Below are 27,747 nucleotides of genomic sequence, written 5' to 3' on the forward strand. Positions count from 1 at the left end.
CAAATAAGTTCCTAAAATATTTATCCTTATAAAATATTCTTTGCGAACCTGGAAAGAAAACATTTATTTTGATAAACAAAATGTTCTGGAAAAAGTTCTCATGCAAAAACAGTGTTTTGAATGGTGAAAATCTTTTACGACAAAAATCTAGTTTTATAAAAAAAGTTTATATGCAAAAGCTATTTCTATAACTATGAAAAATATTTTTGTAGGAGAAAGCATTTTGTATAAATTTTGTTTTCACATGAAATGTAAATATTTTTTATAGTAAATCATTTTTATAAACATTTTTTTATTCTCATAAAATATTTTCCCTTTTCAAAACACTGTTTTTTCCATAAAACTTTTTCCATCATTTTTTTTCTATAAATACATATAAAAGATTAATACTTTTCAAGATTGTTTGTTTACATAGTATATACTTGTATGTATAAGCTTGTCGCCAAGTTTTTCAATAATTGTTAAAGTTGGAAAGAAATCATATCGAATTATCATTCTGTATTTAATTATAGAGTTTGCTGTTCTTTATTTCCTATAAAAATAATAAATGGTATAGTGTTATGAAAATGTTCCCAAAAATGTTTTTATCATAAAGTTTGGTGCTAAGATTTTTTGTAATTTATGTTTTATAATTGTTTTTATAAAAGTTTTTGTTTTATTTTTCCTATACAAAATTTTATATTTTTGTTAAGTATACTTTATTTTATATATTTATTTTAAAAGTTGTTAAAGTTATCCTTTCATATCAAATTTTTTAAGAAATATTAAGGATTTTGCTTAAAGACTTTATTTGAAATACGTTGTTTCCAATTTAATATAAATTTTCCTTTAATATTGTGGAATATTTCTTTTTTCTATAAAAATTTTTCCTATACAATTTTCCTATAATTTATGACTTTCCTACAATATTTTCACAATCGTATATAATTTTTCTATACAAGTTTCCCCCTATAACATTTTTTGTTCCTATAATTTTTTTGTTCATGCATTTTTATGTTTTTTCAAATAATATGTTAATATTGACTTTCACAACAATTTAGCAATATTTCCTCTAGTATTAGTAATGAATTTGGTCTGGAAAGAGTAATTGTAGAATATCGTTAAAATAATAGTCGTTTTTATATGGAACTACTAATTTACGTGCCTTGTTGCTCTATTTTGCCTCTAATAAAATATTTACAAAATATTACAACAATAAACTTTTGAATAAAGTGGCTGTACATAATTGAGAAATCGCTTTTGTTACCATATAACACACATGTGCCAAGCGGCAAGTGCAGCGTCACAGCTGTGCACACGTGTGCCATGGCGTATGAGTTAACTGAAACTTGAAAAACTGCTTCACTACTAATTAGTTGGCGTTAAGCTAGAACTTTATGAGAAGTTGCAGAGCTATCAAATAACGCTGCTTTACACAACTATATACATGGATACATGGTAGATATGTATATATTTGTATACATACATATAAATCTACAGTACCGCATATGCATGAAGTGTTTCTTGTAAATTAAGCAGCTGCAATTTATGCAACTACTTGTAGGAAGTTCAAGCGTATTCGCACAGCATGAAGTTATTTTATTTATTTTAGAAGTAATCGCAAAAGTTTCAGTATATATACGTACATATATATACATATTTATAAGTAAGCAAACAGTTATACTGAAATAGCATGGAAATTGCAGTTTGTTGGAAGTGAGTAAATGATAAAGTAATCGGACGTTTGTGGAGTTGTTTATCTTTGTCAGAAGTACCAAAGTTAAATCAAAATATTATTTCCATTTTTTATGGCGCGGAAAGGGTTTATCAAGTTCGCCACAATGTTGGTAATACCCAGAAGAAAATGTCAGTTCGTCTGTCTGTCTTTACGTGAACTAGTCCCTCAGTTTTTGAGATATCTGTCTGAAATTTTGCAAAAATACTTTCTTCAAAAAGAAGTTGCTTACGTTCAGATACCATCAATATCGAGCCACTATAGCATATAGCTGCCATACAAAGGGAACGATCGGAATCAAGTGATTGTATGAAAAACTTACTCGTTTAATGAGATATCTTCACGAAATTTAACACGCGTTGTTATGTAAGGCAATAATATAATCTCCGAAGAAATTGTTTCGATCGGAGCACTATAGCATATAGCTGTTATACAAATTGAATATTCGGAATCAAGTGCTTGTATGCAAAAACTTACTCGTTTAATGAGATATCTTCACGAAATTTGGCATGCGTTGTTATACAAAGCAATGATATATTATTCGAAAAAATTGCTGAGATCGGATTACTATACCATATAGCTGCCATAGAAACTGAATGATATTCTAGCTTTGGTGCAACCGACTTTAAAATTTGTTTCTTGTTTTGTGTATATATGTATATGCGCCATAGTTTTTTTTTAAATATAAAATTAGCTTCCAACCACAGCTACGCCACAGTATTAACGCAAAAAATATATTACCAAAACAAAATAGATGAATAGATGTGAGCACTCACCCCAAAAAAAGTGCAACCATAAGACAACACTTTGTCGAAAGACACCTGTATGCTCACATATCCTCCTAAAAATCAACATATGTATGTGTATGTCTGGTGGTTTTAGAAACATTAACCAATGTGTTGCTGTTAAACAATAGCTACTCTTGTGGTTTTGTTGCACCACAGTGTGGTACTCCCCCAACTTGCAACCACAGCTCGCTGAGTGCAACTTAAATGCATGCCAGCGTCATGCAAGTAAAAGCAGCATAAATGCTCATACATATGTACAAGCATATGCATAATTTCCCTAAATCTCAGCTGCTCACCCTGGAGCTCACTCTAAATACAGGTGAGCGGTGTAGCACAAAGTAATCCATCGAAGCGTAAATCGTGTTGCTTCGAGTTGACTTTAATAGTGGCAGGTGTTGCAAGCACTCATTTGTTGCATGAATACCGACCACTTTTTGGCTAGAGCTGTACAGTGCTTATATACATATGGTTCTTTCTAATATACATACATACAAACATACATATATGCAGGTGTGCAGTTGTTGCTGCATTTGCGGGGAACTCCTTTGTTTTAAGTACAAAATGCTTGTTCATGACATTTGTTTGCTTGTGTGAGTCGTCTGCTCCTTTCCTTTCTGTTATGGATTTGTTGCCATAATCACTTTTGAGTTACGAACATTTTCGTTCCCCTTTTGTTGTCGGTTGCATATGTTTTTGTTATAAACTGGTGGGGTTGTCTGTTCAGTTCGCGTAAAAAATGTGATTCGCTAAAGTTAAGTGTGATTGCTCTTTAATTATTTAATTTAATTTAAAACTATTTGATGGACAAAAACATTTTTATTTAATATTTTCGAAATAATCCAATTTTTGAAGAAATTTTTGGAGAATAATGGTATTTGGTAATTTTTATTGGAGAAACGTCATGATTTTTAGGATAAAGAGGCTTAAAAGGCTTTTTAAATGAGAGGAGACATACCAATTGCTCATATATGTACCTCTTCTTAAGGGGTAAGAAGCGAATTGCCCAGCGTTTTTTCTGAGAGAAAAATATCACTAATCGGTTTAGCCGTTTTTGGGTAATGTTGGTCACCGACTTTGAAAACACCATTATGGGAAAAACGCGTTTAATGTTTGGCCTTGTACTTTCAAGCATTAAATAAAAAAAAGGCTAATTTTTGGAAAATTTCAACTGTACATAACCTCTTAAGCAGAATAAAATGGAATGCACCGCTCTTATTATATTGACAAAAAAATTTCTTATAACTTCGGAAGAGAGAGAAAGAAAAATGTAAAAATAGAGACATTGTGAGTGATTAGAGTAAGATCGAGAGGGTGAGAATAATAAAGGGATGGGTATTGAGTACAAGAGATGTGGAGATATATAAAAAGAGTGTAGTAGTTGGAGAGAAACATTATATGAGATAGAAAGAGAGGGAAATAAATTGGGAGAGTGACGAAAATTGTTTGAATAAGTGTGAGACGGAGAGAAAACGTAAGGACAAAAAAAAGATTTTTTATTAACTCGGAAGAGGAAGAGAGAGACACACAGAGTAAATAGTGAATGAAGAGAAAGACACACAGAGTAAGAACGGTAAATAGCGAAATATCGAGATACTCGGTGTGATAAAGAGTAAGCGATCGAGAAAAATAGAGAAAAAGTGGAATAAAAAGAGAATGAGTTAAGGAGTATGATAGATAAAGAGAATTTATGAGACATTTTGTGAGAAGTGTAGAGAGGGAGAGATACTATATAGAAAAAGTGAGAGAAAGAGGCAGAGTGAGCTTAAGAGAAATAGAGAGAAAGTGCGACAGATAACTTAAGGGAAAAAATAAGATTTATTAGTTTTAATTTGGAAGAGAGAGAGAGAGGGGGGAGAGACAGAGAGATTGTGTTCCTAATCTATATAAGGTTTGCTAGCAAAGTGTTCGGTTTAACAACAAGGTTTTTCAAGTGTCTGATTTGTAGAAATATGGCATAAAAATCATTTTTAATAAAAATTCTTTTTTTTCACTATTCTATGATTTGAATAATGTTTTGAGGATCTTAAAGTGTTTATTAAGCCTTGAAAAATAGCGCTTATGGACCCAGATAGACCTAATCGCTGGTGATGGTTTTCTGAAACCAGGAATCCATTGAATTTATCGTTAGCATCCGAGCAGTAAAAAAATCCTCTTGCACACCTTTATTTGAGCTTAAGTTCCATTTTTTGATTAATTTTATTGTCCTCAAGCTCAGATTTGTAACCTTAACTAAGATAGTGCTTACTAAACTAAATTATAGAAACAAAATATCCTTTATCCTTTAACATTTGACATTTGATTTTATAAATTTTTAATCTCATAAATTTGGGTTTTTTGATTTTTCTTCATACAGACATATTCAATGGTTCTCCTAGTACAGCTATCTAAAATATATTTTCAATATACATTTGAAATTCTCTGAGAAATTTTTAATTCAAAATGCAAAAATGTGCCTTCTTCTAAGCATATGCTAAACTAACATGGCTCTTTGGGCATTCAACTAGTGGTACACACGTCGTATGAGTAACCGCAGTTTCAATAGCGTTCGTCAACAGTTAACTGTATTTGCGGTCACTATGTGCAGCAAATGAACTCACTGCTTAAGTAAATGGCAAGCAATCAGAATACACATATTGTTATGCCCCACCCACACAAAGCTGTGCCCAGTGGCTCGCTCCTGCGTGCTACGAAGCTCACAATTCAAGCCTACAAATTAAAGTCAAATGCAACAATGTGCTTGTAATTTCTGTCAACATTGTTGCAATACATTTCTATTTCCAGTTTTACTTGCAGCCGGGATTGGCTGCAACATCTGAAGTTAGCAAATATTTCCTTTACTGCGTTCGTTCGTCTTCCTATCACTTGTACGCTTCCATTTAATTAAGCACATCGACGGCAGCGCGCTAATGAAAGGAAACAATTTAAACTGCGTTAAGCATTTGCTCTAGTCGTCCTGGCCGGATGAAATGTAGCTGAGATTTGCTGGAGAATAGAAAAATTACACTTGTTGTAGAGAAGATGGCTTATTGTGATATGTTACTTGCTGCTTAGTGCAAGTCAAGTGCGGGGAGAGAATTCGTTGTAGTGAAACTCTGTAGGAATGTAACAATTTTTTAAATAAAACTGATGAGCTGAAGGAAGTATTTATCTCAAATTAAGTGTGAAACTGGAGTATTGCCAATTATTAAAGGATTCGGTGAGAAGAGAGAGGGAGCGAAAGGGTGTTTTTTTATTAATTAGGATGAAAGAGTGAGATATAGATAGTGTGTCAATTCTGTTTGTTATCAATATTAGGTCTCTGAGTTATTAATATATATTCTAAACAGATGGTAACTCTGCGTGGCGACGTTCGGTAAAGTGAATGTTCAGAAAATGAATCCCTTCTTCATTTTTTTTTAATTTCCCTCTTATTAGATATTAATTTATTTGGTCTTTTCATTTGGTAATTTTAGGTAGGTTAACATAAACGTTTAAAAATTGCGGTTTTTTGCCGCGATGGCAACTCTATTTGAAATAAGATTTTAGCAAAAACTCCTTATATAATTGCTGATAATAATTTATGTGCTCATTAGAAATTTAAAAAAAATATTTTTTAATAGGTGGCAACTCTATTTGTAGACTTTTTCTAATTGAATGTTATGAAATTGTAAACTTTGGAGGAACACTATTATTATTATGTTTTCTTTAATAACATTTTATATGCTTTATTAAATTTACAATTTAGTAATAGGTGGCAACTCTAATTGCAATTTTTATAGAACAACCTTACACAGTTGAGAAGAGCTTTTGAAAAAATCCCATACCTTTAAAAAAATTTTAAATATTTTTTATTTTTTTTAAATTTGTCCTTATTTTTGTAATTCTCCTTAGGTTTATGAAATTGTTACTAAAATATGGAGCTGGCGACTTTCCAAAAAATCCATGAATAGTTGCTTATAACATTTTATATGTTTAATATAATTTTTTGTTTTTGATAGGTGGCAACGCTGTTTGCAATACTTTTTTCTAAACAGCCTTATGCAATTTATTAGAGCTTTTTAAAAAATCTACCTATTGAGATAAGATAAGATAGATAAATGAGGATTGCACCGCGATCTTAAGTCTATTGTGCCCTCTCCTGATTCATAAAGACTCACCTAGCTTAAGCATATCGATAAAGTCCAATATACTGCTAGGTGCTAGTGAGGCGATGAGATCCTTATTTGGAAACATAGATGCTTTTATCCGGCGTCTGGAGACTACTATGCAGTCAATCATCAGGCGTTCTGGAGTTTCAGGCTCCCTGTCGCAGAACCAGGAATTTGCGCAAGAAGCTAGACCACGTGTTTTTTCAGCTTGCAGTGGCCGGTGTAGAATGCGACAAGTAGCCTGAGTTTGTTTCTAGGCAGAATGATTACATATTTACCTGCTGATGTTATAACATAACTTATATGTTGGGTACTTTTCACTGGGCTATTCAGCATTCCTCTATACTCCAGCACCAGGAACAATTTGATCTCATAGGCGGAGATGCAAGTAGCACTCGACTACTTCGAAGTAGAGTTATACGCTCGACGCGATAGCTGCATTGGAGGTTTATGCTATGCTTCGACTTATGGTAAAGACTTCTGCTTAAATAATGCTTGGAAAATTTCCCATAGGTATGAAGAGCATGACTTCAAGTGCTGCCTTTGGACAAGTGCGCATTGCACCCGACAAGCAGATGTATGCAAGTCGTAGCAGCTTCGATAGTTGGAGCCCCTGCGAAGCTTTTGAGGCCCAAGCCAACTGGTTTGCAGTTCCAAGATTAACCAGGTAGTCGATTGCACACCATTGGTGCTTTAGACGCTTCAGGTGTCAAGCAAACATGTTGGCTATCTCTACCTCTCGGACACCAGGGATTAGGTTCCTGAGGCTGGGCAGGGACCTACGTCTCGTGAACGGGACGATCTCAGTTTCCTCTTTGCATTAATTTGAGAAGAGTGTTCAAGAATTTACCTCTGGCTATAATAACAAAGTCATCCCCGTATCTTTGACATCGGATTCCATTGTAAGTTAGCTAAACTAGCTAGTAGGTCTTCCACGATAAGACTCCATAACAGGGGGATAGCACTCCACTGTGTGGGCAGCCTATTGCAGTGCCGAGACGAGTCCTGGTATCTCCTTTTGTGGTTTCAACTATTCTAGTGCTGAGCTATTCTGGTTTTAATCTATTTTGATGCTTTTTTAGATACTTTTTTTTTAATTACTTCTTAAGTTTTGTAATTCTCCATTGATTTATTAAATTGCTTCTTTGTTCTGTGGCACTTTAGCGAGCGCTTAATTTAAGAGCTTAGAGGTTTACTTTTTCCTATATTTTATGCACTTGGTTCAACTCCGAAGGGTTATGTAGTAAAATTTCTTTAGGTCTTAATTTTTTTTTTTTTTATGAGATAACAAATACTTTCAAAATTCCAACGTAACTTACGTTTATATAGTTTCTATCAAAATTAAGTGAATAAGCAGCCCAAATAATATTTGATATATATTTTTTTTGCAATGCTAAAATTTTCTCAAGATTTTAGTAATTTGAGCGCAATTTAATAAATCTTTAAAGTACTCACCTTCTATGCTTATTCCATATGTTGAATACAATAAGTGCTAAGGCTACTAATATACCACAACTTGAAATTGTACACATACAGACAAATAATGGCAGCGATACTGTGCGTAAGACGCGACGTACAATTGTGCGATCCTGAGGTACCTGGAAATTTAGAAAAATACAAAAATATAATAAATAAATGTTTTGTGGTTAGAAATGTGTTCAACATTTGAAAAATATTATAAAAATGTATTTTGTTTATTTATATTTTATTTGAAATTTTGATCAATATATTTTAGGAAAAAAATAATTTTGGCTTGTGAGAGCAGTTTGAGTATGCACATGTGGAAAACAATAGTCTACTCCACTAATATTTGAAATACCAGACATATTGTTGTCGAAAAATCTAAACTAGATGGCGCTGAGAGCATAATACCTTAAAAAACGATTTGCCATCTATTCAGAATCAGATTTCGGTAAGAACATAATCTCATTGGTCTAAAAATATCGAATCCAATAGATGACCCTGCGTGCGGAATATCTGCGTTAGTCGATTAGCTTTTTATTCGGAATCAGATTTCGCGGAACACTGTTCTATTGCCTAATCTAATAGATGGCGCCGAGAGCGGAGTATCTGCGAAAGTGGATTAGCCGTGTATTTTGAATTAGATTTGAAGAAGAACATAGTCTTACCATATTTATCTTTTATTTGAAATGGGCGAAATATTACCTCAAAAAGCTACTCCAGATGGCGCTGCGCACAAGATATTGCAAAAAGTTAATTTTCTTGCTGTTTCGGTTGTCATTTCGAACAATTATGAAAGCTAATGATTCCAATTTGTGAAGGCTTAAGAAAAGATGCCTTTAAACATACATTTGTATGACATAACCACCTTAATACTTCATCAGAAATAGGGTTTACTTGACACTAGGCGTATACGTAACATTCAAAGCGATACTTTTTTTACCCATTTAACCCATCATTATTCTCTGTCAAATCACGAAGACTCTCAAAAGTCGCATACATTAAAATCAGATGCATATCCACTCATTAAAAATTCATCCAAGCGCCACACTTGAGCATTTCCTCCTCGCTCCCACTAACTTCAGTTCGAATAAAATTTATTGCCTGCCCCAGTTTAGCAAGAATCAAGAAGAAAGTAAAGCAATCGAGCGAATGCTGCGACCAAAATCAATCAATGCCTTGCGACTTTTGCCATTAAATGTTTTTGCGCAAACTATTCCAGTGAGATTTCACACAAAAAAAAGAGAGAGAGCTCTCAAAAATTAAAATGAAAGTGGGGGGGACAGAGCAAACAAAATACCGTACGAATTGGCACAAATTGGCATTCCGCAAAATTAGCATGCAAAGAATTACCAGCGACAGCAATTTAACTGCAATGCCATGCAGTTGTCAACCTCAATACATACAAACACAAGAACTTGAGCGCAAAGCAAGTGGCAAAGAGTTCGCCAAGTCGCCGAGGTAGAGGCGGTTATGTAATATTTAAATGTGCAGCTGCCAGCAGAGGGAACGGCGCAACTTCATCAGTAATTAAGGCAATCGAACTGTCATTGATGCTGTGGTGCGCAAGTTCTCTGCAAAGGCGGACTGAAAAATGCCAAGGCGGCTAGTCAGTGGGGAAAAGTTTTGCTCATGCAAAATGGCAGTAAAGTAGAAGAAGCGATTAATTGCAATGTGCTGGTGACATCATGCGCTTTGTGAGCGCCGGAAGTTTTTAATGAGTGTGTAGTGAGTTGGAGTGAAAGAAGGGAGGATTTACTGTTATTTTCATTTTCTTTTTCAGTAGGCGATGTGGAAAGCTTTGTAGAGTTGATATGAATGCTGCGATGTAGGCCAATATTCAATAGTAGCAGCTAAGATTGTTAGTATTTTAAAGAATTTTACTTGAAAAAAAAAAAAATCCAGTAAAGTTGCAATCCACAAAAAAATAAATTTTGTCTGTATTAAAACAAAAAAAAAAATATTTTAATTTATTTTTGGTTGGTATTTTCGTGGGAAAAAAGGTTTTTATTTTTCTCTGTATTAGTTATATATTTTTATTTATTAATTTTTTGTTTTTGAAAAATTATTTTTTTAAAGTGGTTACACATGTTAATTAATACAAAATTTTATTTTAGTAAATTGCTTTTGTTAATCATGACTATCAGTTTTTTATGAAGAAAAAATTTTTATAAAAGGTTATAATAAAAAAAATATTTTAATTTAATGTCTGCGTTTTTATGCGAAAAAATGTATTTAATTCTAAAATGTTTTTAGTTCTAATATTTTTAATTTATTTACTGACAAAATGAGTTTAATTTTGTGAATTAGTTCGTATATTAAAATTTTTTTGTTAGAAATGTTTTTAAAAAAAAGCTCTGAAAGGTGTAAAAATTTCACAAAAAAAAAAATTTGTTAAAAAGAAGTAAGAATATTTTTATTTCTTTATTTGCTTTTATATTCATAATTTTTGTTTTTCTTTAGAATTTTTTTTTTACTAAAAAGTAGTATACGTAATATGTGATAAGAATAAATTAATAAAAAAAAATATCTAAACTTTAATATAAAAAAAAATTATTTACACTTTACTAAAAATGAAATACATTTTAAAAAGAAAGAAACACAAAAATTAAAAATAAATTTTAATTAAAATTTTTTTTTAAGTTTTATTAAAATACAATTTAAAACTATTGTTTTCAAAACATTCAAATAACACTAAAACAAAATAAAAATCTGCATAAATTTTTAAATTTTTATGCATTATATTTTTTTTAATTATTTTTTTTTTCAAAAAGCTATTTTCAAAAAAAAAACTAAAAAATTTATTGGCATAAAAAATTTTAATATTTATTACATTCTTTATGTTGCATTAGATTTGAATGATTTTGAAAATAATGTTTCTATAATTAATTTTTTGTATGGTGAATCTTATATGTTGAAAAAATTTAAAAAATGCGGCAACTCACTTAAAAATATTTATTGCTTTCTGCACTATACATACATATATACGTCTGTTCAATGCTATCAAAAACCATACATGGCGATGATTGTACATAGAGCTGATCTCAAATAAAGTGCTCTCGGTGCATGGCAACTCTTATTAAAAAAAATGGTTTTGATGATTTCAGAATTAATTGTATTTACTTCATAATAGGTTACGAAAATATAGTTTTAGCTGATGCTCCTAACGTGGCGCTAATATAACATAAAAAATTTCAGTCCATGGCAACCCTATTGAAAAAACTTTGGTACTTTCAATAGCCTTTTATCTTAGTTTCAAAGAACTTGCTTTCTGGTATTTGTGAAATCGATATTTTACCTAGTTGAAACAATAAGTTTTTTGCGGTATAAATGATATAATTTTATAAATAAATTTATCATTAAATGAATTAATATTTTTAATGTGGCAAAAAACCTTTCACTTCTCTTCACTCCCAATTTTTTCATACTTTACAGATTTTATGTTTATAGTAAAAATTTTTTTACAATTATTTTTAAAATATGGCAACTCTGTTCAAATTAAAAATAATTATTTCTACCTCATTAATTTAACAGTGTTTCTGTTAATAATAAAATTTTGTCAATAAACAGTTTTGTTCTAAATATGACAACCTGGCCCAAATCAAAAAAATAATATTATTCACTTATTTTACATATTTGCTGTTTAAAATAAAAAAAAAAATTGAAATAAATATTTTTTTTCAAAATATGGCAACCCTGTTCAAATGAAAAAATGAATATTATTCACTTACACTTACACTTACAGATTTGCTGTTTAAAATAAAAAAAAATTGAAAGAAATATTTTTTTCAAAATATGGCAACCCTAGCCAAATAAAAAAATTAGTGTTATTCACTTATTTTACAGAATTGCTGTTTAGGATAAAAACAAATTGAAAGAAATATTTTTTTTCAAAATATGGCAACCATGTTCAAATAAATAAAAGTAAACCTCCGGATTAAGTTAATTGATTTTGTGTTTATAATAAAAATTTTGGCGTAGTCAGTGATTTTTCGTATATATGTACATATGTATGTACGTATAATAAATGTAACTACTGCAAAAGCTGTACAGTAGCGCTGATTACTCTCCGTTTAACTGTATTTCAGCTGTCAGCAAGCTATCAATTCCAATGCCCTACCACTGAACCGCCAAAACAAACCACATAACAATAATTAAAATTCACTCAACAAAAAAAATTACGTATACGCCCCACCGCGCCGACTACTAATGCCATCACTGCATTGATGCTCCACTCGTGTGTGCGAATAACCCGCAAAAAGCAATTTGCACCATTTTTCCACTGTAAATATATCATTCACACTCGGCTGCGCCTAACGTGCCACAATCGAGGCATACCCAAATGGAGCAGCATAATTTTTTCACGCCAGCAATTCAAATTCAACTTCAAATGCATGTGAATTGACACACACACACACACACATATATATCACTGGCGCTACGAATAGGTGTGCGCACCACACTTAGTGGGTAAAATGGAAAAAGTGAGGCATTCACATTTATAAATACGTTTTAGATTGCAGTTGCACACTTGAAATGCTTAACAGTTAGCGAGCGATTCGATTTCAAATAACTGGCTAACGCTGCTTTGTGGGTGTGTGCATTGTGTGTGTCGCTGGTGCATGGGTGTAATCAATTTTCACTCTGCATATTCGAGAAGCCATTTTCAGAAACACAGGGGCATGCATACATACACACCTATGAATATACATATACACACACATACATATGTACATAGATAGTCAAGCGCCTGCCTGCTTTTCGCAGCAAGCAAGGCATTTCGTAGTCTCTTCGGCTGTCTAACTCTGCGCGCCTATTAAAATATCGACGACATGCCGAAATGGTGTGTAGTGGAAATAGATAAAATAGGCGAGTGCAAGTATGAATATGCGTGTGTTTGTGTATATGAAATATGTTTGTGCTGGTGTTAGAGTCTACACAACGGCTGACAAATTCAATTCATTGCCCACTGGCGCTTGGTAAAGTGCACTTTTCACATCCATTTGCCGCACGAAATCAAATAATCCTTCAATTTCACGTATACGCCATGGCACACTCCTACTCAGTCCGACTCGCTCGCTCTCTTATACGCTTAGCGGACAGTTGTTGTGACTTCGGCGCGTACTTATTTTTTTATTTTTCAACACAATCTGAAATTGTAATTTTGTTGTTGTTGCTGTAGGTTGGTGAATTTGCCTAAAAAAGCAATGATTTATTCTCAAGCACTTCCGTCAGCAAATCAACAGCGGCAAGTCGGTAGTGAAAAGGCTTTATAAAAGAGCGCCGACTCACTTTTGCAGAGTCACTTTCGGAATATATATATATATATATATACATATATTAGTATGTATGCATAGCTGTGTATATATGCCTGTGCGAACATCCTTTCTACCACCTTAGCTTTGCGCATTGAAGTGAGCTTCATTTTATCACCTGCTCAAGTTAAGCGTTTGGCGCGAAGTGAGTGAGTTGTGAGTGTTGTTGTGAAGTGGCTGAGTGCTGCGCTCGGTTGCCGCCTTTGAGCGGCGGTGTGAATTGAGCTGCTGGCTTATTTGAATAATTTTCTTAAATATGCAAGCACATGCGAGTCAAGGACGCCGGCACTTGCCTTTCATATATATTCGTTGTAGGCTGTGGCATTGAAATAACTGTAGCTATGGACTTCCAAATGGTTGGTTTGGCCGCTGACTTGTTAAGTCAAAGTGTGGCCCTTTTTATTGTTGGCAGACAGAGCGACAGCAGCACCAAAGTAAATGGCTAGCGCATATGATTGAGTTTCACGTCTCATATGTGGGTGGATTAAAGCCGGTATGAGGAGTTTTTGTTAAGGCAGGCGCTAATGGACGCTTATAGATTGAAAGGAAATGAAAAGCGAGTAATTCTTGCAGAATGCTTAGAGATTTGAATTGATACTCTAGTTTTCGTTTCGGTGGCGACAACAGATATGCTTTTCACAGTTCATCTTCTTCAGATATTAAGAAAAGTAGCGAGGATATTCTCTCAAGACATTTCATTCAATGTTGGAAAGGCTTACGTAGGTTAAGTTTTACCAAACCCACAAGTCTTTTTATTGTTTAAAACCTTCAAACCTTCGACCTCTTCAGCTGATGAAAATATTATAAAAGTGAGGGACGTGGCGCTTTAGAATTGTCAGGCAAGTGTCGTGTTGTCGACATCTCTCGCGGGCCCGTCCGAATGATTTTGGTGGCTTCGGATTTGAAACGCATTCTTGCTCCATTCATGCCGATAAAGCTGACTTTTTTTCAAAAAGAGTTTCGTAAACTGGTCTCTTTGGACATGCTTGATCGTAAGGATTTCGATTCCACATTCATAAAGAGAGAATTATAACTTCTTTGTTCTGTTTATGAGTTTGACATGCAAAAAAGTCAACAATCATCGGTGTTCAGTCGATCGCAGAGATAAAGTTAAAGGCGCTGAAAGCCATTCGATGAAGTGCTTATAAAAATTAAATCATGAATCATTGAATTGCAGAGTTAATAGTTGTAATGCATACTTTTGGGCGCTCGATGCGAGTATTTTTTTTATTAATCTAATTTTTGCTTTTTCTTAGTCTCAATATTGTGGCATTATATTGCTGGGGCTTTTTTGTTTGCAAATTTTTTCATAACTAGTAGCCTACTTTTTGGCCGTGTATCAAAGCTGTTAACGGGAAACAGAGAAATCAAATTTATATTGACTTTTTTTCAAATAAAAAAAAATTACTAAAGGGGGCTAAGGTTCAGTTTCTGTCATATAGTTTTATCTAGCGTAATCTAAATGCCTATATTACTTTACTGGGATCTTTTTACTAAATTTCTCATAATTAGTAGCCTACTTTTGGCTGTGTATTAAAGTTTTTAACGGCAAAACACCAAAGAAAATTTATATCTTTGTTTTTTCATAAAAATTGCTTTGTCTCGATCGAGTTTCATATTCTTCCAGATTTTTAAATTCAAATTAGTAAATTATATTGCTTTGGAGAGTGTATTTCAAAGTATTCAATAGTCGGATGAGTTTCAGTTTCGTTCTCATAGTTTATTTATACAGTTAAAATTTTTTTCCTCCAGTAAGTACTATATACTACTACTTTTAGACGTTCTTAAAAATAGTAAACTCTTCGTCTATATCATAACTGGCTCCATCTTTGTTAATAAAAGACGTATTGTCGAATATCGAGGAAGCATCAAAATTTTCCTACTTTTATACTAATAATTTTGAAATATTGCCTACTTTTAGGCGTTATTTAAAAACATGGTATACACTTCTACGGATATCTTAACTGTTGACCATTTTGGATAATACTTTTCTCGTAAAATATATCCGAATGTTTAGAATGTAGCAAAATTTGCCGACTTTTATAATAATATTTGTTAAATATGCCATACTTTGGAGGTTATTTTAAAACATAGTATACATTTTGGTGTTTATCTTAACTCGTTACATTTTTGGTAATAATTTTTCTGACAAAAAAAGCCGAATATCGAGAACATATTGAACGTACCTATTTTTTAAATAATATTTGTTGAATATTGCCTACTTTGAAGCGTTATTTGAAAATATAATTAACTTTTCATTGTTTATTTCAACTTGTTAAAGCTTCGGATAGTAGTTTTCCATTAAAAAATGCCCGCGTAATGAGTATGCATTAAAGTTTGTCCGCTTTTATTCTAACATTTGCCAAATATTGTCTACTTGGAGGCATTTTTTAAAAACATAGCATACATGTCGGTGTAGTTCTTAACTATTTCTAAATACTAAATATTTGGATAATAGTACTCGCGTTAAAAAAGCCGTTTAGTAAGATTTTCTCGGCTTTAATCGAGAATACGGCGAAGCTTGTCTACGTTTAAGATTTTTTGCTATTTTAAAAAGTCTTGCTGTCACCAGCTTTGTGCTATCAGCTCTTGAAATATTACTTAAATACATAGTTTTGATAAGAAAATTTAATAAATAAGTGTATAAAAAAGTTAAGGCATCAAAATATGGATATTCCGTTTTTTAGTTTTTTCCCAGGTTCTACTGAATTATCTTCATTAGCAATTTTATGTTCATTGACAAGGAATTCTTTCTTAATCCTCGAAGATTTTTCAACTCATATCTTTTCTGGTATGGACTAGAGAGGCTATAAGATGGTTGTTTACAGGAAATATAGTAAGACATTAAATATAAAATTTTTAGAGATGTATATTCTAACCTTGTTACTCTATTCACAGTGTTTAAGATAATAATACAATATATAGAAGGAAGAAATAATTTATACAAATTAAGTAGAGTAGGTAGTAGATATGTATAACAACATCATTGTTCGTAAAAATTTTTGTTTACAATTTTTTGTCGCCATTTGGCAAACTTATTCCTTCTGAACTAAAATCATAACAAATTTTTCTACTACACATTAATGGAATTGTTAAAATAAAAATAATTCAATTATTATTTTCATATAATCAAAAACCATTTCTTAAACAAGTGTAAAAATTTATGATTTTATGATTAGCTGTACTTACTTTTCCACCACTCCACTGCTCCATATTTAACCACGTTAAATTATCCAATTGCGTATCGTAATAACCCAATTTTTCATATTTTCCATTCACCATTTGTTCGATCTGGGTTAAGGCAATACGATCACCCTGCGAGCTGAATGCAACGACGCCCTGTAAAAATATAAAAATACATTTTAACTAAGAGAGAAAGTGGCTATATTGAATTTAAAATTTGAAAAAATATATATTTTTATTCAGCTCAGACTAAATATTGGGGAGTAGAAAAAGTCTTTTCGTATTTTGCCAATAGATGTCGTTGCAGTCGAATATCTCCAGTACTGCTAATCATATTGTGTACACTATATGGTCTGGTGTTGAAATGGCGGGATTTTAAGCTTCATTTAACTCAAAAAAAATCGGGGATGTTGAAAAAAGTTACAGCTGTTCAAAAATGGGAAAATATAATGAAAAAATTCGCAATATTTTAAAATTTTTGTATAAAAAAGGTAAGAATACCATGCAAGCCACCAATGATATTTATGAAGCTTACGGAGACGATGCTGTATTAGTTTGTGTAGCACAACAATGTTTCCCTGGTACACATTTGTAGTATAAATATAAAAAATAAGTTGAAGTTTGTTTAGAAATACGAAAAGACTTTTTCGACTACCTAATATGATCCGTTGATGCACCCTTTAAGACCATGTATGTAAGACATGTTAAATTTTTTTATATGTGAAAAGCCTTCCCATAAAGCTTAAAAAAAAACTAGTTTCCATAAACATATATTTTGGTTTTCCTCACTTTCAATTCGCCTAAAAGCATGCTATTTATTTGTTGCGCATTTGCAATTGCGAAAGTGAATGCATTTGCGCTCGACACCCATATTTTATGCACCAAACAAACGATCGACTTTATTTTTATTTATTTTTTAACTTTTAGTTACTGTAGCCTTTGGTCCCCTTTTTTAAAGTGGAAAATGCATTACCGTCATTATTTAGTTGTTAAAGTTACTTTATTTGAATATTCTAGTTAGTCGAAGCAGTTTTCGTTTTTTGTGGCAACTCTGCTTTACACTCCATGAAAGTGCAAATGGTGTTAGTTACTCTGGGTAAAAGCACTTACTCCTGCATGCAGTTACTCCAAGTGGCGGTTAGTCGAGAAAAAAGAATTTTTCCATTTAATGGTTGCTCTCTACAGATGAAATTAATGGTCAACGCATTTTTAACTCATATTGCTTCAGGCAGTGTATTCAAAAATTTATCTTAAATTTTGAAAATTCTAAGAAAAGTAATAACAAGTTGGCCTTTATCGTTATTTAAAGAACAAAATCGATTTTCGAGATTAAAGCTTTATTGTAAAATTCTTATCGATTCAAGGCTATTATATAGTATGTCATGTCTTTACTTTCATTAGTTGATAACTTCCTGAATCATGTCTATTTAAAAAGTTCTAATGAAAGTTAAATATTTTCCCATTCTTCTACACAGAACGACAGTAATTAAAAGAAGCCTACATTTAGGCATTTCAAAAAACGTATTTTTTTTAATTTTACACTAGGTGTGCTCCTTCAGAAATTTGGACAACACGTAAAAGGTCGATCTTTCTGGGATCAAAAGTCAAAGTTAAATCAGAAATATCGATTTTTTGATGCGCCTAAATGTAGGCCACTTTTACTTTACTACTCTCTTAGGGAGCACATATAGTATGAAAGTAAAAAAAAACATATTTTTTCACAGGCTATACTTTAAAAAATAACATACTGAAATTTTGACCCAAATATCTGAAACAGTTTTTAAATTAAAGCCTTTTAACAAGTAGGGGCTCAATTTAATCATATAGATTAGTCTATCTTTTAACGCTTTATTAAATTTGTTTTTTTTTTTTTTTAATTTTTGCTGTTTATCCTTAAAATACGTATAAGAGTGCCCTTAAAGTTTTTTTTGTACGTAACTTCCAAAAAAGGTTTTTCTAGGCTTCGCGCCAGGTGTGTCCCTTAATCTACTTTCTCTTTCTTCAGTTCCGTTTAGAGATCAGTTTCTTAGACGCTCAAAAACAATTTCTTGGTAAAGAAAAGACACAAAGACACTCAAAAAGTTACCTACTTTTAAGTTTGTGGCTTTGCCAAAAAAATCGATAGTAAAAATTGCATACTTTTAGGCGTTAGACTTAATTTAGATGTCAAGGAAGATTATTGCAAGGATTTTAATTCACAATTTAATATAAAATATAAACTTTCATTTAACTGTTGCCTACTTTTAGGCTGATAACTTTGCATAATATTAGGCGTCCGACTGAAATTTGTTTCTAGGGAAGATTGTTAAACGCATTTTAATTAAAATTTTAATATAAAAATATGAAAAATTAAACTTTGTTGTTAGTGTTGCCTACTTTTAGGCTAATAACTTTTCTAATTTATTATATATATATTATGTATGTATGTATAAAGGCGCGAAAAACAATTGTTTTCTTTTTGCGGGAAGACAATTTAAGAATCTTAGCTAAAATTTGTCCATAATAATATGAGCACTTATATTTTAAATAAAATATTGCCTACTTTTAGGCGAAACCTTTTTTGAAAGGTCTTAATTATGACTTATACTCTTACTAAAACGGTTTTTGCGTTAAGAAAAACATGCAATTTAATCATATATAGTATGCTTCACTACGCTTTCAAAAAACTGTTGCCTACTTTTAGGCGGTATAGCTCAATTTTAAAGCAAATTACTGCACTCAGCAACGCTAGCTACTTGCATGAAAGCTAACTGCCGAAAATGTCTGCTCTGAAAAACACCTACTTTACTGCGCCCAAAAATATGCAGCATTTTTAACGCAACACCGCATCTACCGCAGGCACCCGGCTAACAACATCATGTAACCACTAGACACAGCGGCAGGTTCCAACTACTTTAGTGCCTGGCAGAAGCACCGCGCATACAAGCATGTTGGTGTTGCCAGCCGAAAAAAGAAGCTGCTTCCCTGCAATGCCGTAGCGAATTGATAGTCTCGCCCCTTTGGTGCTTTAGTAAAAAAGTTAAATAAACGGATGACAGAAAAAAAATCGCAGAGCGACATGTGCCACGCAACCGACCATGGGGTCCCGCAGGAGTGTTGGATATGCCAGTCCGTTGCTATGTCAAGCAGGAAACGGCACAGTTCTCATTTGTTGTTGCTATTGCTGTTGCTACTTAGTTAGCTGACTGTGCGGGGGGTGTTTGCTCGGCGTGGCAAGTGTGCAATTCACAGCGGCGCAAAAAATGTTCTCACTTGTGTATTTACGCATTGCTGACTACTGACTGCTGATTGCCGGTTGCCGGGGCTTCACCAGCCGTTGTTGGCTGCTGCCACTTTTTGAGTACTAACATACCGGGTCCATGCATTCGCATATCCCCCTTTGTGTGTGCATATGTTTAGTGTTCGTTGCAGCAAATTTGTTTTTGTGATTTCTCTTCAAAACAGCTGCAGTACCGTGTTTTTCCTAAAATGTGGCAAGTACTTTAACAAGCTGGCAATTTACGGCAGTTCTATGGTTGTATATGTATGACGGTATTTCTGATGTAGTTGGTGCAACCTTAATATGGAAATGTTCGAGATCGAATCTTTTTAAAGCACTGGATACCAAATATCTGACACTTCGAACTCATAGTTGATATTTTATTGAAAATATCAGTTAATCCTATGGTAGTGGACCTAAATGGACGAACTTTAACACCGTCTTAATGTGTACGTTTCATATTTCGTCCAATTTTGAACTCCAAAGTTCCTAGATACTTGCGTCGAGTTCTACATAGTGCTCGACAAAAGCATAGAAATAGTTCCAGCGTCTGTCACACAGAACGTTAGCGTTTTTTGCGAACTTTAAAAGCGACTTGATGTCTATGTTTGATATTTCGTACAGTTCTTTGAACTCCGAGGCTTGAGTGGAACTCTAGTTAGCGCTGGACAAAGGCATAGGAGGTGTTCCAGTGCATTTTTTGCATGTATCGTTATCACATACTTATGCCCATCCGGCTCGCATGTAATACCGGTAGGTTTTGACCTGTCAAGAGGCCAACAGCCGTCCGGCAGTCTTCTCGAGACCGTGTGTAAAAAGCAGGCGAATTTTCCTAAGGGTATCTTCCATAAGATCTTAACGATCCTGTATTCACTTAAATCATTCCATCTCGCCCTGATCTGGCTGTCAGACCATGCGTCAATTTCGTTCTTAGTGACTTCCCTATTTCTTGTGCTTGTTCAGTAGCCAGACGGATACCACTTTTGGCAATCTCATCAGCTGCTTCGTTTTCCGTTACTCCTTTATGACTTGTAACCCAATATGCATATATGCTTTGCGGCATCCGCTACATCTAAGGCTTCCCTGCTTCTAAGAACATACTTTGACGTAATGCGAAGTGAGTTTATTGTCTTATTTGATTCCTGTCTATCGACATATAATTATCGTATTTATGTTATATCCTTCGTTGTTAGCTATCTCAACCGCTTTCCCGACTGCAAATGCTTCAGCTTGGAAGATACTGCAGTAATCCGGAAGCTTGAAGGATCACCTGAGATCCAGCTCTAATCGGTAGATTCCGGCTATCAGCCCATTGGGCATTTTGAATCCATCTGTGTAAATTCCGCCGTCGTATCGCAGGCTTCTGCGCTATCTATCTCCTTTAGTGTGACATGGAACCTTCTCTCCCAAACAAAGCACACGGGTATGTGATCCAATTTGTCCACCAGCCCGCCGCTTATTGAGTAATGCCCGAATGTCTTTGTAGAGAACTCACCTAATGCCGACAAACTTGCTGTTGATTTTGCCGCAGAGCTTTCTACTGCAATGTGGACTGGTGGTAGGTTGAGTAACCTTAATATTGCCGCCGTTCGAGTGAGCCCCGTAGCGCCCCTGTTATGTATAGTTAGTCGTTGTACCCGTTCCATCGATTTTTTGTACGAAAGTTGCTGACAGCCCTTACTAAACTTTTTCCCGATCTGTAAGTCCGAACACGGGAGTTCTATTTTCTATGGCATCTAACCTAACCTAATCTAACCTGACAGCCTCGCTTCTTTTATCTCGACAAGAACTGTCAACTCGGCAGAATTTTGTCCAAAATTACTCCCAGATACTTGATAAGTATGTTTTCATTGCAGTACTTCCTTGTGAAGAGGACCGCATCCGTCTTATTAGTATTTACTTTTAGGTTCGTACGTGTCCATACACTTAATATAAAGACTTTTATACTTCTGGTCAACTTTAATCCAATTTATATGCGGGAATATTTTAGAGTGCAATTTTCTGATAATGCTTTGTCTTGATGTATAAAAAGAGTAAATTGGTTCAATTCTTCGTCTGGCACCCGCATATTACCTAATATAAGGATGATTGAATTTTCGATAATAATACTTCCCTCTGCCCTATCTGCCTAAAAGAAGGATTTTCGAACTTCCTGTCAATCTTAATCAAATATGGCTCAAATCGGTGCAGATCTAACCTTAGTTCCTACTTTGTGCGGATTAGATCTTCTTCTGGACGACCTTCGAGCCCTTCAACTGAAGAAAATATTAAAAAAGTAAAGGATATGGTGCTTGAAAATCATCTGCAAAGTGTTAGGGAGATGACAAGAGAGCTCCCCATCTCTCACGAGTCCGTTGAAATGATTTTAATGGTTATTTTGGATATGAAGCACATTCTTGCTCGATTCGGCTGAGTTAAGCTGGTGTTTTCAAAAAGAGTGTCGTAAGCAGGTCTCTTTGGACATGCTCGATCTTGTGATTCCGATTCCACATTCATAGAGAACGTTATAACTGCCGATGAGACATGAGTTTATGAGCTTAGTATGCAAACAAGTCAGCAATCATTGGAGTGGAATCAATGTGATGCTCATTCTTTTTTTTTTGCTATTCGTTGTTTGGTGCATCATGAATTTGTTCCAGAGCAACAGAGGCCAATAGGGATTTCCATTTGGCCGTATCGAGATGTTTAAGTGAGAACATCCATCGAAAACGGCTGGAATGGATTTTATGGCTCATGGAATTTATGCGTTGATAACGCACCATCAGATTGTGTCCAAATTTAAAGCCAATAACGCAATGAATACCATCGAACATACACCGCATTCACCAGATTTAGCTCCGTGTTATTATTTCTCGTTCCCCAAACTGAAACTACCGCTCCGTGGAACACGCTTTCGATCGAAGGGATAAAACAAAATTCGCTGAAGAAGCTGAAGGCCATCCCAAAAAGTGTGTCGAGGATTGAAAAAATCGAGAAACGAAAGCAAATATGTTTATTGTATCTGGTGGGGATTACTTTGAAGGCGACAAAATAAATATTGATGAATAATTAGTAAATATTGTGGGTTTTATTTACAGTTACCGGCTAATTTTTTCTCACAAGGTATTATTATATTAATCCAACTCCGTTTTTATATTTATACCCTGAACAGGGTATATTAAGTTTGTCACGAAGTTTGTAACACCCAGAAGGAATCGTCGGAGACCCTATAAAGTATATATATAAATGATCAGTATGTTGAGCTGAGTCGATTTAGCCATGTCCGTCTGTCTGTTCGTCCTTCTGTCTGTCTGTATATATGTATACGTACTAGTCCCTCAGTTTTTAAGATATCATTTTGAAATTTTGCAAACGTCATTTTCTCTTCAAGAAGCTGCTCATTTGTCGGAACGGCCGATATCGGACCACTATAACATATAGCTGCCATACAAACTGAACGTTCGGAATCAAATGCTTGTATGGAAAACTTTCACATTTGACAAGATATATTCACGAAATTTGGTATATATTATTTCATAAAGCAACAATGTAATCTCCGAAGAAATTGATCAGATCGGTTGACTATAGCATATAGCTTCCATACAAACTGAACACATAGTTACTAACAGAAATGCACCTGTGAAGGGTATTTAGCTTCGGTGCAACCGAAGTTAACGTTTTTATTGTTTTTCATTAATATTACTTGCTTTTGTATTTATTTTTTCTGCTGTCAGTTACTTTATTGCATTTTCTTCATTCAATCGCACTTATTATTCCTGTCTTGTCCCCTTTTATTCACTTTGTTGTTTATGCATGTACTTTATTGCACTTTTGTGGGATCCTAATCGGATTTCACTTCTCAACACTTTGCATTTCTAATCGCTTTACCAGTTTTTATTTATTTTTTTTTTTTACTTTTTCTTTGCGCACAAGGGTGTTTAGCCCTCATGAATACTAAAACCTTTTGGTGGGGATACAATGTACAAATGTGTTTTTCTTAAGAAATGTTACTCTTCTCTTTTCTCGTTATTGATTTGAAGTTGAGCGCTCGAAGACATTTGATAGTTTCTTTAAGAAAAATAACTGTTAATTTAAGTTTTATATAATTAACAGTTATTTTTCTTAAAGAAACTATCAAATGTCTCCAAGTGCTCAAATTTAGTGTAATGTGTTATGTAGTTTTAAACAAGTTGAAGAATTTGTATTAGGGATCTATGATACATTTTAATTCAAATGTGAAGAGACAATGGTCTTTTATAGAAGGCCTTGCTTTGTACGATTAAACCATATTCTTATTCTCTAAGCAAATCTATGACGTTGGGAAATTTTCTGTATTTCCCATTCGCGCGCGTTTCAGTTTTATTTCATATTTTTGGATAAAAGCCACATTCAGTGTCTAACTTATCCCAGTGACTTTCAAACTGTTTCCAGAAGGTTAATGTTTTCCGAGCACATTTTAGCTCTTTTGTGGCTGCTCAGTTCATTTGTTAAAGATTCTACTTATTAACAAAGTCTCTTGATACTCCGATATTGGAGTCTCTTTTCGAAATCCTTTTACAGAAAATTTCTTTCTAGCTCCATTTCTTACTCTTCGGAAGGCCAATATTCAGTCTGCAAATTTTTAGTGAAAGTAAAATGTTTCGCTTATTTGCATTGTTTCCCTTAAAAACTATCCAACGTGTGTTAGTATTTTTGAATGAATTCTTCTACTACGAGATTCATCAGCTAAAATAGACGTGACTTTCTGGCTTGAAACGTGAGACCTCCAGCCATACTCCTGTTTGCTTAAGTGCTTGCTTAAGTGATCAGCAGAGATCAGAATCTCCAGTTCTCCAGATTAGAATTCAATACTATACCCCTTTCACTGCTAGAAACTCTGGTCAGCTGTGCTGCTCAGAACTTCTAAGCGCGCATTAAAAATACCTTATCGACAATGTGCTTAGAGCTTGCCCCAAATTTGATGAGCCGCCTAATATCTATTGCGGCTCTCTCTCGTGGTTCTCCAAAAATATTACTACCGAAATGTTACAACCTCTGTCTTGCAAAAGCTAGACAAAAACGTTGTGATTTACGTGAGTACTTGCGGTCGCCGTCCTAACCCCACGGTGCTTAAACGCACATAGATCATAGTATTATTTGGTTCCAATTGTTCGGGTGGATGGATACCTTTTCCAACTTTTTCCGGCACGCGGCCGCAGATGCCATGAATCTCTCCAAAGGGCCAGACCCAGCAGATTGAACCGACCCCTTGGGCTAACTGTTTCCTCTGGTACCAGATTTAAGTCTCCGGTCAGATTGCTACTACCAGTTCAGCACCCATCAGACTCAATGACTGGCGACTTTTGTCCCTAAAACTTCCAATGTCTTTTCATTAGAAGGAAACTCCTTCAAAGTCTATAGTAACAGTTCCAGCTGATTATTATAGTACTACTATTTCTGACGAGACTATGCTAAAATTCGAGGTAAGCCAAAAAAGCAGACTTACTGTGTATTGGATTTTAGTCGCCTCTTACGACAATCATATAATCTTTCTTCATTTAACTCTTTCCGTTTTCGTGCTCTACATCATGAGACTAGCCACATGAGTACTAGCAGCAGAGTGTCCAATAAGAACTTCTACCATTACGGCAAGGTGGATTTTGCGGAGAGCTAAAACTCAAAAGTTCTTTTGTATTGCACTATGGTCTAGAAATATTTCGAGATCTCATGTACAGGGTTTGTCCGGAAAGTATTAGCACTGATTTTCTTCCGCCGCGACTGTACTTCAGAGGGTGCGCGAGTTGCGTCATCAAACGACTCCAACTTTCAAAACCAAAAGTATGGTCAATTTTTATCTCCGAGCACCTGGAGAGTCTTCAGATTCAACAATATATATTTTTGCAAAATACATCGTGCTTCTGTGAGTGGTGTAAGCAAAATGCAAAATTCTTTAAAAAAAAATCAAATTAAATTCTGTTATTATTCGATATGTTTATCTAAGATATGCCGGGTCAAGTTGATGCTGAGGAATGTCAAATCACAAAACAATCTTCCGAGTAAATTTAGCAAATAAGATTTTTATAAAGAATAAAATTATTATTAATAAACTGAGATCAAGGCATCACTGTACACCATGAATTCTGAACAAACCCGTTTTATTACGCCACATTTTATATGGAATGTAAGATTTTCCGATAAATTACATATCCTTGCGCACCGATTAGCTAATGAATGAGCGGCGGGTCAGTTGTCTCCGAGCACCTGGAGAGTCAGGACAAATATTTTCGCGCGTCGTGATTCTGTGAGTGGTGTAAGCCGAAAATGGCAGCGCTCTTTCGAGCAAAAGGCAATTTTGAATGAGTTTTTAAACCAAAGTGAAAACGATTGGTTCAATAAATTTTTCAAATCGACTCATCGTCCACCATGAATTTCCGGACAAACCTGGACAAACTGCTTGTGATCAACGCCACATTTTGCGCGAGCCTGTGGAAGTTCTTGGGGAACAGGACTCAATTCGTTGCTATTCTGACTTATACCCAAAGTATACAGCCGATTTTCTTACAAACGATCAACGCCCCAGCTCACAATTCCGCTATGACCAGGCAACCAAATAAATTGGATATGGAAGCAGTTTGATGCTATTACTAAGGAGGTCATACACTCCTTGACTAGTTTCTCATGACATTCTTGGCTTTTTTTCTAAATATTTACAATCTCTTTTTTGACCACGTAGATAATATATGAGAGGTTATGATTTCTGAGGAATTTCACAAGAATTTCCAGTACAATCACTGTGATATTATTAGATCTTTTGTAAAATGTTTTGAATGCTAAAAATTTAATAGTTTATTTCTTATATGAAGAGCGAATAATAACTGTATTGGGATTCGAAAAGTCAGATTTTGCTTAATGGCGGTCTTACTGGTTTCCATTAATTATAAATCAGTACCCGAAGTAGATAAAGTAAATTATGGTTGCTTTTTTATTGTGGAAGTATTTACCAAAGAATTATTCAGATGGCTACGTCTTTAATGGTTCATACGTAGAGCTCAATTTTCGATGACTTGTTCGAGAATATCGGCTGGTAACTGGCGAATGACACGCGTGATGTTTTGCTCCAAGACCTGAATCGAAGCGTGATTGTTCGCATAGACTTTGGACTTTACATACCTTACAGGAAAAAGTCTAACGATGTGATATTACACGATCTTGGTGACCAATCGACCGGTTACGTAGTCATGACGCGATAATGGTTGCCATTGACGGTTACGTTCCCACCAGTAATATGTTTTAAGGAAAATGGACCGATGATTCCACCGGCCCACAAACCATACCAAAACCTTTGGTTTTTCTGGAATAGCGGGCTTTGAATCTCTTCAGGTTGATCTTCGTCTTAAATGCGGCAATTTTGCTTGTTTACGTACCCATTGAGCTGAACAAAATGTGGCTCAAAAACGTCGAATGTTCTTGGAGCTAATAATTATTCAGGCTTGAACTAAAATTATTGAGAAAGAATATTTAATGCGAAAGCGGAGCTTTTAACTCGTAATGTTTTCAAGCAGCTATACAGGTATACCGGAATCTTAGTGCTATACTGGGGCCCTTTTATTAGTATATATAATATGTTTCACAGAAGTCTATAACTATTGTTTTACTTCACAAGATTAACACACTTTCCTACGACAATATCCACACCTTCTAATTAAAACTAAAGCATTGTCCATTTTTGCAATTAGCTCTCTTGCTTGTCCATGACAGCTTGGCCACAATTTACATTCACTTCACTTTCAAAGTAAAACAAAAGCAAAAGACGGTGAAAGCAAAAAATAACAACGTTTACCTTTCAAATAAACTTTCGTAAAAGACTAAATCAAAACTAATATTTTCTATTAAAAAAAATTGAAATACGAAACTCCAACGGCACTCTCTGACACTCAGCCGA

At 34.2% G+C, this 27,747-nt stretch overlaps 1 protein-coding gene across 1 annotated transcript in view; it reads right to left on the reverse strand.

The window, feature by feature from the left end:
• LOC126753024 (gamma-aminobutyric acid type B receptor subunit 1) overlaps positions 1 to 27,747 on the reverse strand; it is a 499,314-nt gene that overhangs the window by 41,090 nt on the left and 430,477 nt on the right. Inside the window, exons 8-9 of the mRNA XM_050464123.1 lie at positions 16,595 to 16,744; positions 8,085 to 8,227 (exon numbers count right to left, since the gene is read on the reverse strand). Of these exons, the coding sequence (XP_050320080.1) occupies positions 8,085 to 8,227; positions 16,595 to 16,744 (293 nt within the window). The remainder of the gene's footprint in view (positions 1 to 8,084; positions 8,228 to 16,594; positions 16,745 to 27,747) is intronic.

Source organism: Bactrocera neohumeralis, chromosome 3, assembly GCF_024586455.1.
Source record: "Bactrocera neohumeralis isolate Rockhampton chromosome 3, APGP_CSIRO_Bneo_wtdbg2-racon-allhic-juicebox.fasta_v2, whole genome shotgun sequence".
NCBI lineage: Eukaryota > Metazoa > Arthropoda > Insecta > Diptera > Tephritidae > Bactrocera > Bactrocera neohumeralis.